This window comes from Ambystoma mexicanum, chromosome 11 (genome assembly GCF_040938575.1).
Source record: "Ambystoma mexicanum isolate Mex_15411 chromosome 11, UKY_AmexF1_1, whole genome shotgun sequence".
Lineage (NCBI taxonomy): Eukaryota > Metazoa > Chordata > Amphibia > Caudata > Ambystomatidae > Ambystoma > Ambystoma mexicanum.
The window spans coordinates 1313121387-1313140572 of NC_090934.1; the positions used below are offsets into that span (position 1 = coordinate 1313121387).

Genomic DNA, 19186 nt, shown 5'->3' on the forward strand with positions numbered 1-19186 from the left:
CAACCTATCCTTGGCCTCTAGCCCAGGGACCGCATCTCTGCGTCGCTGAAATCACTCCACTGGCTCCCCGTGGCTGTAAGGATCAAGTTCAAGTCTCTCTGCATAGTACACAAGGCTTTCTGGGTCCAGGGCCCTTACTACCTACAATGCTCTCTTCTTAAATACTCTCCTACTAGAGCCCTCTGCTTGGTCTCCTCCAACTCTCTGCGGATGTGCCGTTTCTCAAAACAGAGATTTTGTGATAGAGCCTTATCCTCTGCAGGTGCCTCCCTCTGGAACAGCCTACCTACGTCCCTCCATCTTAGCCTGACCTCCTTGAGTTCCCGAAACTCTGCAAGACCTACCTCTTCTCCTCCTTCTCCTCCCTCTGCCCTACTAACCACCTTTCTCCTCGCTTCCTTCCCTCCCTCCTTCTCTTCCCCAACCTGCTCCGTTACCTGACTGATCGCCTAGTGCACCTCCAGAGCCTAACAGGTCTCAGGCTCCCCCGCCAGTCCTGCACTTGCCTCTGCCCTGCTAGACGGGTCGCATTTGTCCGCTTTCCCCTCCCTCGCACTTCCTGTTTGCGCTCTTGCACATTCCTTGACCTTGAATGTTCTAGGTTGTGCAAGTATGTCTGTCCCGTCCTCCCTCTGGCTCCCCTCCCTAGCTGGGCCTTGTTTGAATTACGCATGCATGGGCGTATTGATGACCAACTACCAAGCAATCCCGAAATGTTGATGTTGGCCAGGTCGGCACTGTTCTATCACCTATATGCTCCTGCCCAACCCCACCCCACCCCCCTTGCTCCCTCACTCTGTGTCAAGCACTTCACTTTTATATATGCCCCTGGCCTAGCATGCTAGCTAATGTTGTAAATCAATTGGAATTGTCAAGGCCTAAGAATGACGACTGTACTCCCATGTTCCCTTCGCACCTTGAAATGCTTTGAAGCACTTCACTTGTGTATAAGCGCTCTACAAATAAACAGTTACATTTGTAGAGTGCACAAAAACACTCAAGCATACTGTAATGTTCTTTCTATGGATTCTTCTCCCGCGGGTGAGTACCTTCTCTATTGGGAGAACGAGTTGAGCTCTCATTAAAGGGCTACCGTAGACCTTAGTCGTGTGTTCTGCATTCTTTTGCGGTCCTATTCCACACTGATCAAAAACGTAAAAATCTTTGGTAGGTTTTTCTTTCTCCTATGAGTTGTGGCTGTTCAGCTGAATAGTTGATTCTACCTCTGCAGTGGCTGAGTTCGGGGGAGGGTGTGTGGAGGGAGCCGGGTACAGAACTGAGTTAAAGGGGCGTAGTGGCATTGAGGCAAGATGGATCGACGGCCGAGTAGAGGTGTACTGCACCCCCTATTGAAAGGTTTTCCAAGCAGTGGACGCTGGAATGGATATCTATCTGATGAGAAATCTGCAGGAGAATAATCCATAGAAAGAACATTACGGTAAGTTATTTCTCCTACTTGCTGGTGACACTTGATATGCGCCTGCTGTACACAGCAATTGAACATGACTTAGCCAAAAAAGTTATTGTATGTTATTGTTCAGCCACATATTTACAACAACATAAATGATCTAGGAGATGCCAGGTAATTATATTCCGTAATAACTTTTTCACATTCAACAGATATATATATTTTTAATCCAAGGAGTTGCAATGGGAGTCAAATACACCCACATGTTTCATTTCATTTATTGAATTTATAATGCACTTTTGCTAAAGTGCTGAATAGGTTCAAAACGGTACAAAAGAAAGTATAAAATGATTCACAAAGACAACTTACTAAGATTAGAGGAGGTGGGCTTTGAGAGAGAAATGGAAAGAATACAGGGTAGAGAAAGAACTAATAGAGAGGGGCAAAGAATTGCAAAGCTTGGGGGCTAATAAACAGAGCAAAACCTGGAGCGTGCACATAGGAGCTTGGGAGTATCAAGAAGAAAAAGCGTTTAGGAACAAAGCGAGTGAGCAGGTACATGGAAACTGACCAAAGAAGAAATCTAGGTAGTGGCCAGGCCATGAGTACATTTAAAGACAATGTGCAAGACATGAAATAATAAATGGGATTCAAAAGAAAGCCAAGAAATAGAGTGTAAAGCATCGGTAATAGAGGCATGAGAAGAAAGTCAGACAATAGTACGTATAGCAGAATTTAATATAGAGCATAAAGGAGCAAAACGATAGGCAGGAAGACCAATAAGAAGAGCAGAGTAGTAGTCACGTCTAGAAAGAATAAGAGAAGAAATTAGAAGTTTAGTAGCATGGAAAGATAGGAGAGAACGAATTTTGAGTATGTTGAAAAACTGAAAGCAGCAAGATCAGCCAGGGGTGGAAATATGAGAGGCAAAAGAAAGATCGGATTCAATTATAACTCCTAAATTGCAAGCCGAAGTAGAGAGGAAGATAGAGGAAGGGAGAAAAGAGGTGGATGAATGAGAAAGATAGGAAGAGATAGCAAAGAATGGAAAGAACAGAATTTCTGTTTTAGGTGTAAAAACCGTGAATACATCCAGGATTGAATTGACAGACATGCAGAGACATTACTATGAATATCCTCAGGAAAGTATGAAAAAGAGAGAACAATCTAGGTGCCATTAGCATAGAAGTGATATGAGCGACCAAAGGGTTTAATGATGTGAGCAAGAGGGGCAGTATAGTGGGAGAAAAGGAGCGGCCCCAGGACAGAGCCTTGAGGGATGCATGCTGAAAAGGAGCAGGGGTGAGAGGGGTGACCAGTCCACGAAACCAAGAAAGAATGATGCTCAAAATAAGACGGAGCCATTATGAAGCAGAACCAGTGATACCAGAAGCAGGGAGACAGGACACAAGAACAGTGATCCACAGTGTTCAAAGCAACATAAAGATCCAGTAGAATATGAATAGAAGATAGTTTAGAATGACGTGCAGTTGGAAATAATCTGTGATGGCAAGTAGAGCAGACTCTGTTGAGTGCAGAGGATAAAAAACAGATTGAAAGGGAGAGAGAAGAGAATTTGGACATAGTTGGGCATCTATTCTCAACTTTCACTCTACCATGAGAATTATGAACATGGTAGAGTGAAAGTTGAGAATAGATGCCACAAGTTTTGACAGATAAGTTAGAAGAGAAATTGGTCGATAGTTGGATGGGATTGAAGAGTCGAGAATGGGCTTCTTTATTATAGGAAGAATCACTGTGTGCTTAAAGAGTGAAGGAAAAGAAGTGGTGAATGAAATATTAAAAAGGGCAGTAAGATGAAGAAATAGATGAGAGGAAGAAGAGTGGGCGGGGCGTTCTATGGTCCGTTTCTCTGAAGTGAACTACTAGACTTTACCGGACCTGGCAACGCTGTTCGTGACCTGGAAACGCTTGCACCATGTTTCCGGATGTGGTTGAACAAGATAATATGGCGGCTCCCAAAAGTACCCCAAAGGATGCACAGGTCATGGCCCAGATTTTGAAAGATATGGGAATAAATGAGTATGAACCTAGAGTGATCAATCAGATGTTGGAATTTGCATACAGGTATGTGACTACTATGTTGGAAGATGCGAAAATCTATTCGAGTCATGCTAAAAAATCGAATGTTGATGCAGATGATGTAAGATTGGCAATCCAGTGCAGGACAGACCAGTCTTTCACCTCTCCTCCTCCAAGAGATTTTTTGTTAGACATCGCAAGACCAAAAAATCAAACTCCTTTGCCACTGATTAAGCCATATGCTGGACCAAGACTGCCACCCGACAGATATTGCCTAACTGCACCAAACTACAGACTGAAATGTTTGCAGAAAAAGATGTCCTCCACAGGAAGAATAACAGTGCCCAGATTAAGTGTTGGGGCAGTAACGAGCAGACCTAGTACGCCGACTCTTGGTACTCCGGCACAGTCTGTTTCTGTATCCACAAAAGTTGGGAATCCAGTGTCACTGGCCAGTCAAAGATTCACTGTACAGATTCCATCCTCTCAAACATCGATCAAATCAGCAACTACTTCTACACCTACAGTTCAAAATGTTCTCATCAATCCTTCATTAATCGGGTCAAAGAACATCCTGATCACAACAAACATGGTATCCTCACAGAACACTGGTGAATCTATTTCATTGAAGAGGAAGCATGAAGATGAGGAGGACTATGACGCACTATAAGATTGTTGGTGTGATAGGAAAATTTAATTGTCTGGACTATTTGGCGAGGCATACCAGTGAAGCCTCAGACTTTTCTTTCCACATGTTGTAACTATTCAACATTTGAGTAGAATCTGTGGAAAAGTTGGGCAATTTAATTATTGCATATTTCTCTTTGCATAGGATTCAATCCTTTTGAATTGATTCAGGGGAGCAGACGATCTGAATTTATTGTGACTGCATTACCTTGTATTTTCTCAACTTTTTTTGATAATTTTGTTTTGAATACGAGCAAGTAAAGAATGTTCACATGTAATTAGTATCTCCAGTCTAGTGTGACTTGGACAAGTAATGTTTGTTGCCTGTGTCTGTGCATATGCATACATGTACACTGTGAGAAAACTGTTCCACCGTTTCAATAAAAATTAAACACTGAAAAAAGAAAAAAAAGAAGAAATAGATGAGAAAAAACTTTAGGGTTAAGTGAAGAAGGAATAGCCTCACAAGGAGGCGCAGAAGTATGGGCTCTAGACGTGAGGTTGGCGACATCAGTAACCAAGAGAAACAAAGGAAGAAGGTGGTGCGCTAGAAGATGAGGGACAAGAATGTGAAGGAAAGGATGGATTAAGAGACAAATGTAGAAGTAGCACCTTACCTGTAAAAAAAAGTAGCAAAGTCAGAAGGGGAAATAGATGAGTGAAGTGAGGGGTCAGGATTCTGAAGAAAGAAGTTGATTTAGTGTTTGAAAGAGACGCAGAGGATGACAGGGTAATGACAGAATAAAGTTGGAGTAATAGGTACCCAATCTGACTATGGAATAAGCCTAAATCCTTAATGGAATCCACATAGACAATTATTAAACTGCAAGTGCTTTGGTGTGGCAGCCCTTTTCTTGTTTTTCACAAAGATTTGTCTGTGATGTTGCTGGTGATATGGATGGGCTGTTGGGTGAGAGGAGTGAAACACATAAACGAGCGGGCTTACTCATGTTCGAGGAGCAGGGGTCCTGGTCCTGTGTTATCCCGGTCCAAAGAAGAATTGCCATTTTCTTCGTCTGGCATTCACTTCAGATGCCCGTGCGAGAGGCGCTCTTCTATCTAACAGTTGATTAAGGAAAGGAAAGGTTAAGCAGGTAGGTGGGATTTAGGTCATGCTACCTAGATCCACTTACACCGGCTCACACATGCAAAAGAAAAGCGGCTTGCAGGCTGCTTAAGTAGGGAAAAAGATCTTTAAAATAAAAGGCACTAAAAGATTAGCAGCGATTGACAGTTGGGTGGGCCTCGGGTGATGTGACCCGGATCCACTTGCACCAGATCGCCCACCTTTTAGTTTTTAATCTTTTCAAGGGTTACAATCAGGATTTCTTACTGGAGAAGTCGAAAATGGCATACTAGGCTGCTGATTTAAGGAATGCTAGTAGGCTCAACACTTTTCGCTGGAGGTCGATTTTAATTAAAGCAAACCCCTATGCCCACTTGAACACCTCGTATAGGAGGATGATGACAATGGTATCAGAAGCCCCAGGATGGGGTCCTCCCGCAAAACCCAGCATAGAATATGACCTAGCTGACATTCATGACAAGGGACCCCCCCCCAGGAAACCCGTTTTACAATTCTACACTGCACTAAAAGATGTGCTTATCAACGTCTAGCAAAAACCATACTCTGCACCTGCAATAAGCTACAATTCAATAGGGAAATCTAGACCTGCATTTACAGACCCAGAGTTCCCTTCAAAACATCCTAGACCTGAGAGCTTGGTGTTACAGACTGCCACTTCAGCAGTAAAATCGAGTGCTTACCCATCCCTACCACCAGATAGACATGAGAAATATGATGCATTAGCTAAGAAGCCGCAATGCATCTTGCGCTTTGGTGAAATACACGCACACATTGTGACCAGTAATCTTTGAGGCAACCGATAATGACCTCCTGAGTGCCTTCCGTCCTTGTGATGCTTTCCCAATTACCCATCACCTTTGCATCCTTTTCGCCCCACCAGACCAGCTACTCCAGCATGAAATTACAACTGGAGAGAAGCACCATAGAGAGGGCGTTTATGGTGGGGAGGAACCAGGGGTGGTATTGCCACTACTTCCGTGTACCATAAAAGGACTGACGACTGCAACCAATCTGGGCCCTAATATGCTTTAATAAGTTCATCAGAAGGGACAAGTTCAGGATGGTACCTGGAGTTGCACAGCTGGTTGGCGTCAATTGACCTCTATGGTTCTTATTTCCACATGCCCACCCATCCGTAGCACAGGATGTACCTGAGGTTCATGATTGACCATACCCATTATTAGTTTCAGGTTCTATCTTTGGGCTCAACTCTGCTCCGAGGGTCTTCAACAAGTTGCTGTCAGTGGTGGCAGCCAGTCTGCAGATAGAGGGAAATGTACACTGTCCCTTACCTGATGATTGGCTAATTAGAGCCTGCGTGCTTGAGCAGGCTAAAAAAACACCTTGGCCATACCAGTCACCTCTTGCACAAAATGGGCGTCTCCCAGAAATTCATGAAGTCCCATGTGACACCCTTGCAGATGCTTATGTTCATCGAAGCAGTCCCGGACTCTTCCTCAGGAAGAGCTTTCCTCCAGTGGACAGGGCACTTCACAATCAGTAGATATCCATGAAATTTCAGAACACACGTACACTGCCTGCCCTAAATGTTATACAGTTGCTGGGCCTCATGGCAGTCTGCATTTTTCTGATGCCAGAGGCCCATCTGAGAATGAGGTGGCCTCCTGAGTCTCGGTGGTCACAGCTCTCAGGCAGCATGATGGACCTCCTTCAGGTCTCAAAAAGGGTCTCTCAGGACCTACTATGGTGGGCCTTCAGGGAGAAATTGATGGTGGGAAACTTTTTGGCAACCATGTCTGAGGGAACTGTGGTTACGGACACTACTTTAAAGGGCTGGGGCATCCACATGAAGAAGCCGACAGTGAGCAGGTTGTAGTCCCCTGCAGAGACACACCTACACATAAATATGTTGGAGCAGAGGCCCATCAGACTGGCGCTGATTGCCTTTTTGCCTCTGATAAAGGAGAAGACTGCCCTGATATTGACGAATAACAAAGTGACCATGTACTACCCCAACAAGAGAGGTGGTGTAGGGTCACTGCCCTTGCTCAGGAAGGCAATACTGCTCTGGCTTTGGATGATACAGAATGGGGATCTCCTTTTCACTGGCTTATCTAGCCGGGAAAGACAACATAACACTGAAGGTGGATGTTGTGCCTGGAAGTTCTTTTGGATATCATCACCCTATGGGGAGCCCCTCAAGTGGATCTGTTCAACTCCATTTTCAGCAGAAACTTCAAGTGGTTCTGCTCCAGGGCTTTCCCCTTGAAAGGAGCACTAGTGGATGTGTTTGTGCTGGACTGAGATTGTCTACTTCTATGTGCATTCCCACCAATCCACATCATCCCTCATGTTCTCAGGAGATTGACAAGAGCATGATCCTGATTGCTACGGACTGTGCCTCCTGGACGTGTGGTACCCAGACGTTGTGGACATGGCCATTTGTTCTTTGTGACATCTTCCTCAGTACAATAGATCCTTATCAGTGCAGTACTTTTAGTATACTGTCCTTTCACTTGCACCTTGCCCAGCAGGGGCTACAGGTGGTGATTACAGTGAAAGGGTATTTGACTGTACATCCAGTTTTCAAGCGCCCACCTGAAGAAGGATCATAACCTGTTTCCCCATCTCCCTTCACTGTGCAAGCCTTTGATTTGAATCTTGTACTGGCTTACTTACTGGGGGGCCCTTTTTGCCTATGCATTCTTATTCACTCAGAATGCTCACATGGAAAGCAATATCTTTTGCATGCAGGGTTAGTGAGTTGCAAGCCTCCATTAGTAGTGTTTTTTAGGGACAAAGTGATGCTTCAGGTACAACCAACCTTTCTTTCACAAATGGTCTCTGAATTCCATCTTTCTCAGAAAATTCACCTACCAGTATGTTTTACTCCCCTCTTCACCAATCCAAGGAAGCAGAGAGATTACACAGAGTTCAGAACAGAGGACCTGCTTTTCATAGGCTACACTTGTCCTAGACTAGGTAAAGCTGTAATGAAATGTACATTGTCCAGATGGATAGTCTTATGCATCTCTGAATGTTACTCTATCGCTGGGAAGGAAGTAAATCAGGGCTTCGGAGTACATTAATCCAGAGGAATGGCTGACACTTTAACTCTCCAAAGAGGCGTTACGTATTAGACATCTGACAGGCTGCAACACTGTCTTCATTTCATACCTTCACAAAACACTAGTGCCTAGATTCTCCGTCAGGCCATGGCCCCCGATTTGGTATGGCAGTCCCCCAAAATGTCTTAATTTGACCATGGCTTCTGGGCTTGCTCTTCACTACTTATAAATACTGTCTGGTTCTAAGTGTTTTAGTCTGCAGTTCTCTTGTGCACTTTTTGTAGATCTTTGCTCTGTTTTCCTCTAAACAAAATGTCTTTTAAATTGGGGGTAGCAGGGGAGGGGTCCTTACCCCATACACAAAACATATGTTTTGAAAATGAAATTCTGTGAAAAACACATTGCATAAATGTGCACAAAGAGAGTGTATACGAGGAAACGAAATCCAAACGCATTATGTTATTGCTATAGTATTGTATCTAAGATGAGGAATCTGTCAGAGGAACTAATCCATTATAAGAATAAATTACACTCCTCAGGTAATGTTCTTTCTTACGGCTGTTCCTCCCATAGATTCCTCATCTCCCTTCCAACCTGCTCCTCTGACAGAGAGCTCACTCTAAATTACCATATTCATTAATGTGGCTGAGCATGGGGAAAAACAATAGACACTGAGCTCTCAGGGCGTGGGTTATATGTACTGGTGCTGATGTCGCATTTGGTACTGTGGAAGGAGCAGATTGAGGAACCTCAATGCCAACAATGCACAGTGCACCCTGTTTGTAAAAGTTTCCATGATAAACTGATGCTGGGAGAATACATCGAAGATCAGGAGCATCCATTCAAAAGAACACGTGTGTATAGGTGCATTATAAATGCCAAATCGTATCATATAATATTACTGGAGATAAGTAATTTGTTGTTCCCCACCAGGTTCCACTCGATACAATGGAATTGGGGAATTCTAGCAAGGTTGCCACTGAAGAGGGAAAATTGAATAGGTTTATAATAAAGGAAGCTTTGCAAATAATTGGTTCTCAAGGATTCCAAAAGCAGGCTAGACTGGACGCAATACCATGGAACCTCTAAAAGCTATTTTGTATTTATGGGCACCTATGCTTACCAGGGTCATTGTAGAGAAGCAGACAAATGCATCTTTGTTAAGCTCCTCCCCCTCACCTCTGTCATGTTGGAGCGACAGTGAAAGAGTCGTATGTATGACACCAAGCCATTGCTGCATCAAGTGCACTCAGACAACCGTATCAAATGTACCCTTGTACTGAGACATTAGATGGATGTCGACATACCTTAATACAGTCGGAAGAATTGTAAAGAAAATCTAACCGCTGCCGAGTGACATCTTCAAGTAAAGATAAATGGATGCACTGAAACGATCTATGAATGTTCAAAAGAATAAAAGATGTAACTGAAGCAACAAGACAAACATGTAATCAAGTCTGAAGAACTCATGAGTGTCAAAGAAACAGGCGAGAAGAGGCAAAGTAAATGTGTATATGTGGAAACGCAAGGTAGAGTAGACATCTAGAAGCTTGCTGCAGTATAACCTATAATGAGATTAAAACGGCCATGGGGAAAAAGATGGATGCCGGACTCATATTGAATCTAACAGACTAAGGCTGCAGAGATGGGAGACACTGTAAAAACAGCTTTGTTTGGTGGATGGAGAGAAGCCTCTTGGCTTGGGATCAAGGTTGTTGATCAATGAAAATCAATGAAAAATTGCATGGCACAAAGGGAGTCAAGAGGATAAGCCATGGACATGCCACATATTTCTCTTAGATTAAGCTAAGAAGAAAACATCCACAATTGCCAAGTATTGGATAATTAAAAATGCGGAAAACATGGGTGTGATAGAGTGATCAAGTCTCCAGAGGTCGAGGAGTAATAGCACCTAGTGCAATTAAATCAAATAGTAGTAAATAAGAGATTGAAATTGACAACTCTTTGGTCTCCTCACACGTGACTGGGGGTGAAAGCAAGGGTCATTCATTAAGCTCCAGATGAAGATAAGGGTGTACCCACACTCCTTGAAAGATCCCAGAGAAAAGAAAAGGCTGCAAAGTCAACTACAAAGGAGAAACTTTGGCTAAGGGCCTGACCGATGAGAGATGACAGACTAATGGAGCAAGTGGATAGTAGTCTGACGTTGGTCTCTGCACCTGGGTTTTGTTTTTCTTACGTGTTGCTAACGAGCCGAAAGTCCAAAGTTGGGAGAGAATGCCAACCAATCATATGGGTCCATTTAGCAACCAGCTAAATGGACCCAAGTTGCACAGGCCAATCCGCTACTGTATTCTGTATAATCAGTATTCAAAGTATTTAGCGGTAGTTTAAAGCGTGTCTACTGGAAAAGGGGGAGCCTTTAGCAACACTTACATAAAGTTATTAACACTTACATATATTATAGGTACATATCTTGCCTTAACCAACCCCTCCCTTCAATAGTTTTAAGTTTGCCATGAAGGATTGTGTCATAGCTGACGCATATTGAGGTATAAAGCTTTTGTGTAATTAAAATTGTGTGCGAGTATGCAGAACTACTGCTTGTAGTTCACCAGATTGCCCTACTTTATTTTGAACCCACAATAAAATAGTACTTTTCCATATTCTTTGGGTCTGTCCGGTTATTTGAGTCTGGGGTCATTTAGATGGTAATTCCATTCTGCGCATGATAAACATTTCAAGGTGCTATTGCACATTTGGTAACAGTGCAGATGCTTCAAGATCCAGTCGACCTAGGCCCAAAGCTAGACTTTCAGAAGATTGACGACTCCCGCCATTAGCCAGAGGCCCATGGAGCTTCCTGTGGAGATCGCGAATAATCGCACGTGTGGAGGTATCGGTTGACAGGGGCCCCTTTGGAGAAGATTCTGCCGGGTCCCCGCTGACTCGCAGCAAAGTGGTCAATTGGGGGAGAGTCGATGCAGAGGGACTCAAGCTGAGCCACGGGTGTAAGTAGAGCATTGGAGGTGTCTCACCCACTAATCCTCTGGGATCTATCATCCAGGTGGCCAGGACATGGCCATCGCTTTTGGATCCAGTTCCTGGGGGTAGACCAGTATGGGTGGATCGCCTGGGTTCGGGGAGTAGGAGTGGTACACCGGATGGTGAGACACGGTATCCCCTTCCCTGTAACACCTTTACCCCATCCTACCCGGTAGGATATTTAGATGCTCTACCCCCGTTCCCCTTTTACAACAGAAACACTTTCTCACAACCTGCTCTAAGGGAAAACCGACTAACTCCCGAGCCGTATACTTGACATGTCCCAATTCTTTGGTCAGGTGAGGTCAGGCTTTTATCGACAATCACTCACAACTGGCTTCAATTACACTTCCCCACACAGACAAAAGGCGGAGCACGAAAGCACACTCGGGCGAGGCAAAGCACACAGGGAAACAGCATTTTTCAAGACAGCAGGTGAGCACGAGGGGAAAGACAGCAAAACCAAAGGGGATCGCAAGGTGGGAAATTTCCTTGACCTTTTCGACAGGATACCATTACTTTCCAGAGACCTTGAGAATAGAAAGCGTAAGACCATGAAAACCAGGCTGAAGAATCCTGCATTGTGTGTCAGCGATACCAGGGTCCCCCATGCATCAGTAATCAAGGCAGGGAGAATCACCAGCCACCGTGGTACCGTCCTTGGCTCCAAGGATAATGCAGCATCAGTGAAGTCAACGCATCCGGTGTGTTGGGGAGACTGATACAAGACCAGTCTGTGTTGAAGCCAAGGTTGCAAGCAGCAACATTGTATGGCGAGCCCTAGAACGAACATTGTGAAAGCGTGTGTGATAAGAGCCACCAGTGAAGTTAAACTGCTGATGAGTGATTGAACTTTAAAACATGCTACAATACCTTTGATGGAGTAGTCTGCCACACCGTCGGTGCTCAAACAAAGGTCTCTGTAAGGTATCCAGCTGAGAAGTAATAACAGTAGATAAATTTGGCCCGTACCTGGTGGAGGGAGACGAATTGAAAGAGAACAAATAAATGGGAATCGAAGTAGTCCTGCGATGGGTCAAGCAAAATCCTGTGCATAGTCGAAAGTCTTAGATTTTGATGAAATAGAGAAAGTTTGGAAAGTATGTGAATTTGGTCTGAGCCTGGCAGAGGGGGGTCTGGGGTGAACAGTAAATCACTCGAGAAGTTGTATAAGTGAAAATCCTAAGAAACAAGGAACTTTACTTTTTTTGTTGTGTTGCATCAGGCCCTCTGAAATAAGAGACTTTGAATGACAAAGAGACTTTGCCACAAAATGTCCTGATGTTGAAGTCTTGAACTACATCCTATGCTGGAGAAGCCAGAGACTGTGCTAAGCTCCAGTATGCTGCCTTGTCCTGTCCTGAAAACATGGGGAAGGGAAGCCAACGGCTTGACTATCTTGACATATCATTTCTTGAACACTTTCTTTTGCAAAACATTGTTTCCCACGCTATTTGTATTTAGAAGTAAGGAGTGGAAATAGGTTTATTAGTATAGGCCCTTTTATTTTGACAAGACGCCACTAGGACTGCGTTATTATTATTTGATGGTCGTAGCTTGCTCCCATCTTTAGATTTAGGTTTAGATAGGCGTTTTCCAAACCAAATTGAAGTTCAATAAACACACTTGAACTGTGATCACTTACTGTTTGATACCATGCCTTCCTTACAGTATAAATATATTATAAAAGGATTTGTGTTTAAAGAATAGATACCTCGATTACGGGTTCCAAGGAGGACCAAAGAATACATACTAAACTATAAATAGAGTATATGATAAGAATTGCTGAGGCTAGTGCCAATATTTAGAGTACGTGCTACCCTCCAAAATGGAGTAAAACATGAGGAGATACATCTGAGGGAAGGTAGAGGAAGGTGATCACAAGAGAAGAAAAAAGAAAGAGTTTTGGGGTTATAAATGCGCAGTATAAAACTTTGTTTGTATAAACTAAGAAACATAAAACAATAGTAATAAAATTAACTAATTTTCAGGCCTTAAGATCAAGTGATGGACGTCAATCACAGAAGGCTAAAAATTAGGAATAAATAATAAAGATAAAAATCAAAGTTTATTGCAGTGGCAATAATAGAACAGGCAGGCGAGAATCGATACAATTAAAAACCTAGAAACAAAGAAAAACAATATCATAAAGATTCTAAAACTGGTTATTAATATGGTCTTTTTATGATAAAAGGCAGCGATTGAGGGTGCTTACTTAAATGTATTTTGTGTTGTAATTATTTTATGGAATCATGGTGGATTTTCAAACTTAAAGCCACAATGAAGGGCCTAAACGAGGCCATGCCAACCACCTACGGATGAGCAGACAACCCCTACCCTTACAACCTGGCACCTGGGCAACCCACTACACCTTTGTCCCCATACTAACAGGAGAGCCTACTGTGCCACTGTATTTAAGCAATTAGCCAAGCATGCCCACTACACTTGCCAGTAACCCGAGCTGCAGCACAATACAAATACATAACATTACCACCTGGTGCCTGTTGCTTTACATCTTCACGCACAGCAGAGTATCAAGTAAGCATGTGCCTCCGTATGTATAATTTGAGAAAATGCACATGAGATGTTTCAATGCAAACTAATTTATGTTGTGCAAAAAAGTGTGAATTTACAATGTTTTACCCCCATTACCAACTTTGTTCTCTCTAGATATGCCATTGTTCAACTTTATTTGTGAATTTGCATATACACACCCAACTACGAGATTCAAACTAATTTATGCCATGCATAACACTTGTGAGGAGCACTAAGTTTGAGTAATTGTGTGTTAGTTTGTTACAATACGAGGCACACAGTTAGTATGACTATACACTGCCATACCATTCGCCCCACTCGAATCTATGAGCAGAGGGAGCACTTTATATCTTTGCATCTCCACTTACATGCTCCCCTCCTCTCTCAGCCCTGTTTGCAGCTGATCCGATTCGACTTCGGCTCCCCTCCTTCCCCCCACGGACATTCACGCAACAAACAGAACGGTTGCTATGTCAACCCCCGGGCATTAATTAAGTGCGCATGCGCAGGGGCACAGACACTCGATACCCGCGTATGCGCTGTGCGCATTTCAGCCACAGGTCTGTTTTCTCACTGCAGCTACGCCGGCTTCAGGAGTCGGGACTCGGAGCCGAAGAAAACGATCCACTCGTTCAGGGACCCGCAGGTAAGAGCACCCTGCTGGGCAAGTCACGTGGTGGCTGGGAACGGATTGCCCCCACCTTGGAGACATTCCCCGTCCCCAGTCCCACGTTCCCACTTCCAGACCAGATTTATACAGCACGGGCTGGCGCGCTATTGCACACCATGCTCCGTGTCAATTTTAGCACAACATGAGCAATATATTTTTTAACTGTACCCTGGTTTGCTTAATCCAGGGTCCCACAGCCACATCAAGGGATGGCCACAGGCAGACCCCAGCAAACTGAGACCTCGATTAACACGCGAGACTCCGCCTGCACGCCACCTACAAGTCACTTCTCAAAGGGATTTCTCCCAACTGCACACTGCCAATTACCTTCATACGGCTGCAAGACCTTGTGAATCAGATATGGTGCTGTCCTTTTGTCCAGTCCAGAACAGCACTATACTCAAGTGACTACCAGTGTTTGGTCTATATACTCGGCTTTTACATATGTTTTTATTTTCGCCCCACAATCCAGTACACCCAGTACATCTGCCATCCACCTGCAGCAACCTCCTTGAAGAGGTCCGCCACACATCACTCCCAATTCCCTGTCAACAACGACTGGAAGTAAATACGAATTCCGGACTTCCTTCCAGGTCAGTAACCAAGTGCCAGCAAGCTTATGGACAACGCCACCGTAGCACCCATATATGGTCCCAATTAGATTTTAATGCATGCCAGTATCACTAGCACTAGATCTATTCCCTTTTTAGATGAGCTCTACAAAAATTTGAGCCCCACTTTTTCTTTCTTTTCCTTTGTTTCTTACACAGGGGAGACCAAGTCGAGGCCCATGAAGGCGGCTTCCCACCGAAACGTCACAGGACCACATTAATTTGAGGGCTCCATTCCCACAATCCCGTTCCATAACTCGATCTGTTTCTTGACGTTGACCAATGACTAGGTCCCTTTTTCTTCAAGAGCCAACAAGAAATTAACCCAGTTTCAGAAAGAAATAATGCCCTTTTCTTTAACACATGGTTCTTGATTTCACACACTCCATGTAATTGTTTGCCTTGTGTCAAAAGAATACACCATGTTTCTTTGCATTTATTGCTCACTGAGACAAAACACTAATGATTGTGTATCTGTTTATTGTATTTGTTAACTTTTGCTAAACAATGATTGTTACTCTTTCTTCAATGCATTTGTGGAATAAGATGAATGTGTTTTGATCCAAATGTACACTAGAAAACTAAAAAGTTTCTTGTCAAACCTAAATGCATAAAATTTGATTTGCACTTATTAACACTGGCCAAATAAAAAAGCTACAGTGCACTCTTGAAGGGCTCTATTGCTCGTCTTTTATAACACGTATGACAGTAAGCTTAATGAAATAGCTACTGCCAAATTTAGCATGCTGAATAATTTAGCCTTTACCAAAATATATAGGTAAAGAGACTTAAAGGAAGTGGCAGGACGCCATCCCCCTTGTTCCAAGTATTATTAGCTCCTATATCCTCCCACTTGTTTATGAGCTTACCCTCCAGTTATATAGTGATTATTTTAAGAATCTGATAAGTATCGACAGTCGGAATTGTAGAAAAGCTATGCATCACAAGTATGACACTGGCACAATTTGTAAAACATTTATTGAAAATGATGGGGTTGGAGAAACTCCTAATTTGCCCTATAATCAAGATGGGAGTAGTCTCGACCATCAAACGATAAACAGAACAGTGACGTCAGTCAAATCAAAATGTCTTATGCTAACAAAACCTAATGCCTGCCCTATCTCTTATACAGAAAGTGTAAAAGGAGAAATGTATGCAAAAGGAAAAATCAGTGTTCAAAAGAATAAAGGTAGTTGAACCAGCTCTCCTGACGTTACACCTCACAGAGAAGTCTGTCCCTGTAGGCAGGATGACCCACGCTGGCTCGGTTTCAGACCGTGGATTAATGCCTGTCTGGCCTTCCACGTTAAAGTCTTTTTCTTCGGATCTCCCTCAATTGGGCTTGGAGCCCTTTCAAAGACTTTTGAATTAGCGTGGCACTTTTACCATAACACTGCAGGACCACTTTGACTCAAAGTTCACGGTTACTTTCACTTAATTTGCTTTCACGGTCTGGTTGCTTTATAACTTCAAACAATTTACCTTTCACTGAGACTTTCGAATGGGCTACTTCCTTTTGCCGGACTACTCCGTTACTTAGTATCGCTGATCTCACGGCTGCTTTTTTTATTTCAAAGTTCGCAGGTCTGCCTTTCTTCGTGTCTCATCCATACCCGTGCAGCCTTCACTTGTGATATAATGTTGCTACTTCATTCGCTTTAACGTGCACCGGTCTCTCAGGTCGCTTGCCAACTCAGCGGATGTGTGTGCTTCTTTCTTGTTTTGCTATTTTAAATTCCCAAGTCAAGGTTAATACCACAGGCTTTATCTTGCCTCCCCAACTCTGCCGTTCACCCGGGACGGTCGTTGGCGTCCTTGGAACATAATGCAATCTTCACTTATGGGATCTGGCCTTCTGCACGTGTCTTTAGCGGTCTGCAAGAGTCAACAACCTTCGGTATGGAACCCTTTGGGTTTTCGGACTGCTGCTCTCGTCCCTTGGTCCGTTGCTCTGCTCCACTAGGTGTGCCCTCGTCCCGGAAGTTCTGTTTGTGCTCGTGTTCCGCCTTGCTCAGTGTGTGTCTTTAGGTGTTACCTTATATTCATGTGAGGAGAGCTAATTGGTATCAGGTATATGCACTTAGTGTAAAGTGCCTGACTTTGCCTGACCCGTTTAGTGGGACATGTCCAGTACGATATGAGAGAGTTAGTCTGGTTGCTCTGTCATCCTCTTCCTCTGCCTAGTGTTTGTGTAAAAGGGTGGGGGGAGTTGGGACTTCGGAATATCCTATACAATAGGATGGGGTAGATGAACAAAAATGGGGGGAATACTGCATCTCGCCTTCGGCTGCCTCATCCCCACCCTCGAAGACGCCTCGCCTAGTTGATCCTTCCGCACTGTCCACCCCCAGGAACTGTATCCAAAATCGATGGCCGTCTCCTGGCGACCTGGATGACAAGTCCACGAGGAGTAGCGGATGAGACACCCTTTGGTTTGTCACAGAATCGACTTGTCCTTTTGGGAGATACACCTCTCTTACACCTATGCAGGACATTACCAGGCTATATGGCTAAGGTAAAACAGTATCACCAGAAGTAGCTTAGGGTTACAGCGAATAAAGCACTAGTACCGTGGCCTCAAGGAGGTTCATTGCCAAAAATAGTCTTGTGACATATGGCAACATATTTGCATGCTATATTCAAGGGGAAAATGCTGCAGAAAAGGTTAGCCATTTTCGAAATGTGCAAAATGTATCAGAACGAGAAGGAAGACCCAGCAGACAAGAGAAACAGGGAATGTATCCCTTGAAGGAAGTGAAGGCAGCTGCAGGATATGTTAATCCAATATACACACCTCCCTCTTATAATAGTGAAGACAGTATGAAAGAAAGTAAGTTTAAGAAGCGAAAACATAGATCGACATGCGACAAATATAAGGAGCGTGACGAACGAAGGAGTAAACAGATAGAAATAGAGGAGGAAGCCAAGAGACAAAAGGAGTTCAAGGATTGAGTCAAGGAAAGGGTCGTACAAAATTAATGGATGCGAGGACAGATATTACTTTAGTTAGATGGGAAGGGCATCGACAGCGTCGGAGAGAAGGAACAGGAAAGAGCAAACAAAGAGGAGGAAGAGAGAGAGGAAACGAGGGGAAGAACCAAGAAGGTATGAGGAGCAAATTAAAGAGAAAGAGAAAATAGAGGAGAAGAAATGTAGTGAAGTAGAAGCTCAGAGAATGAAAGAATGTATGTTGCAAAGAAGGCGAGAAGAGGAAAAGAATAGAGAAATGAAGAAAAGGGAAGAGGAAATGATAAGGAGCAGGGGGCATAAGGATGATGAAATAGACCATTAGGTTAACCGATATATGGTGCACGAGAATGGTGGGAAGAAGAGAGAGGGTTACAGCAGCCCAGAGGGAGCTGCAGGGAATACGAAGAATACGGACATGGGCTGATGACCACGGGGCAGAAGACATAGGGAAAAGGATTGGAGATTTATATAGACAAATGAGGGACAAGGATGGTTACAAAACTAAGGGATAGGATATAATGAAGGGTCCTTGCCATAATAAGAAGGAAGCAGATTGTGGGACACAGTGGCAGATGAACACCGACATTATCCTTAAGCGGGTTGGATCTTGATGATGAGGAAAGGGACTATAGTCCTACAAGTTGGGGTATAATGATGTCAGACGAAGAGAGGGAACTAAACGACAGGGCACAAAGAGAAAGTGCATGCTGTTTTTCAATAGGCCAAAGCATGGAAAAAAGGGTAAAATAGTCAGATTTTGAAGACCCTAAAGAAAAAACACTGGAACCAACACCATATTCTGTACGACAACCAGCATGATGGTGCAAGGGATACATCCCCACCATATGTGAGCTGATTAAGGTCACTGCCAGGCTGAAGACAGACAGGTGAAACCAGCCTCATCTAGAGAATGAAGAGTATAGGTGGGTATGATCATGGGCAAGGGTTTTCACAATTGCCATTATTAGAGATAGGGGGCGGACGACCACAATATATTCTGTGGCCACAGATGGATAAGGAACATTTTGTGTAAATTGCCTAGTTTGACGGCAGGCAGGGGAAAATGGATTTATGAATTAGAATGAATGTTTGCGGGAATGACTTCAGCAGTGGGTGACATAAAAGGCCTATTGGCAGCCA

At 43.7% G+C, this 19186-nt stretch overlaps 2 protein-coding genes across 3 annotated transcripts in view; both read left to right on the forward strand.

The window, feature by feature from the left end:
- The window catches only part of DMXL2 (Dmx like 2), a 2950233-nt gene that overhangs the window by 2802690 nt on the left and 128357 nt on the right, over nt 1-19186 (forward strand). The window lies entirely within an intron of this gene.
- LOC138504361 (transcription initiation factor TFIID subunit 9-like) lies at nt 3259-4335 on the forward strand. The gene has a single exon (XM_069624806.1). The coding sequence runs from the start codon at nt 3348-3350 to the stop codon at nt 4119-4121; it is 774 nt and encodes a 257-aa protein (XP_069480907.1). The 5' UTR covers nt 3259-3347; the 3' UTR covers nt 4122-4335.

What these genes read in the sequence shown, in the direction of transcription:
- LOC138504361 (XM_069624806.1), top strand. Translation starts at nt 3,348, where the DNA reads ATGTTTCCGGATGTGGTTGAACAAGATAATATGGCGGCTCCCAAAAGT.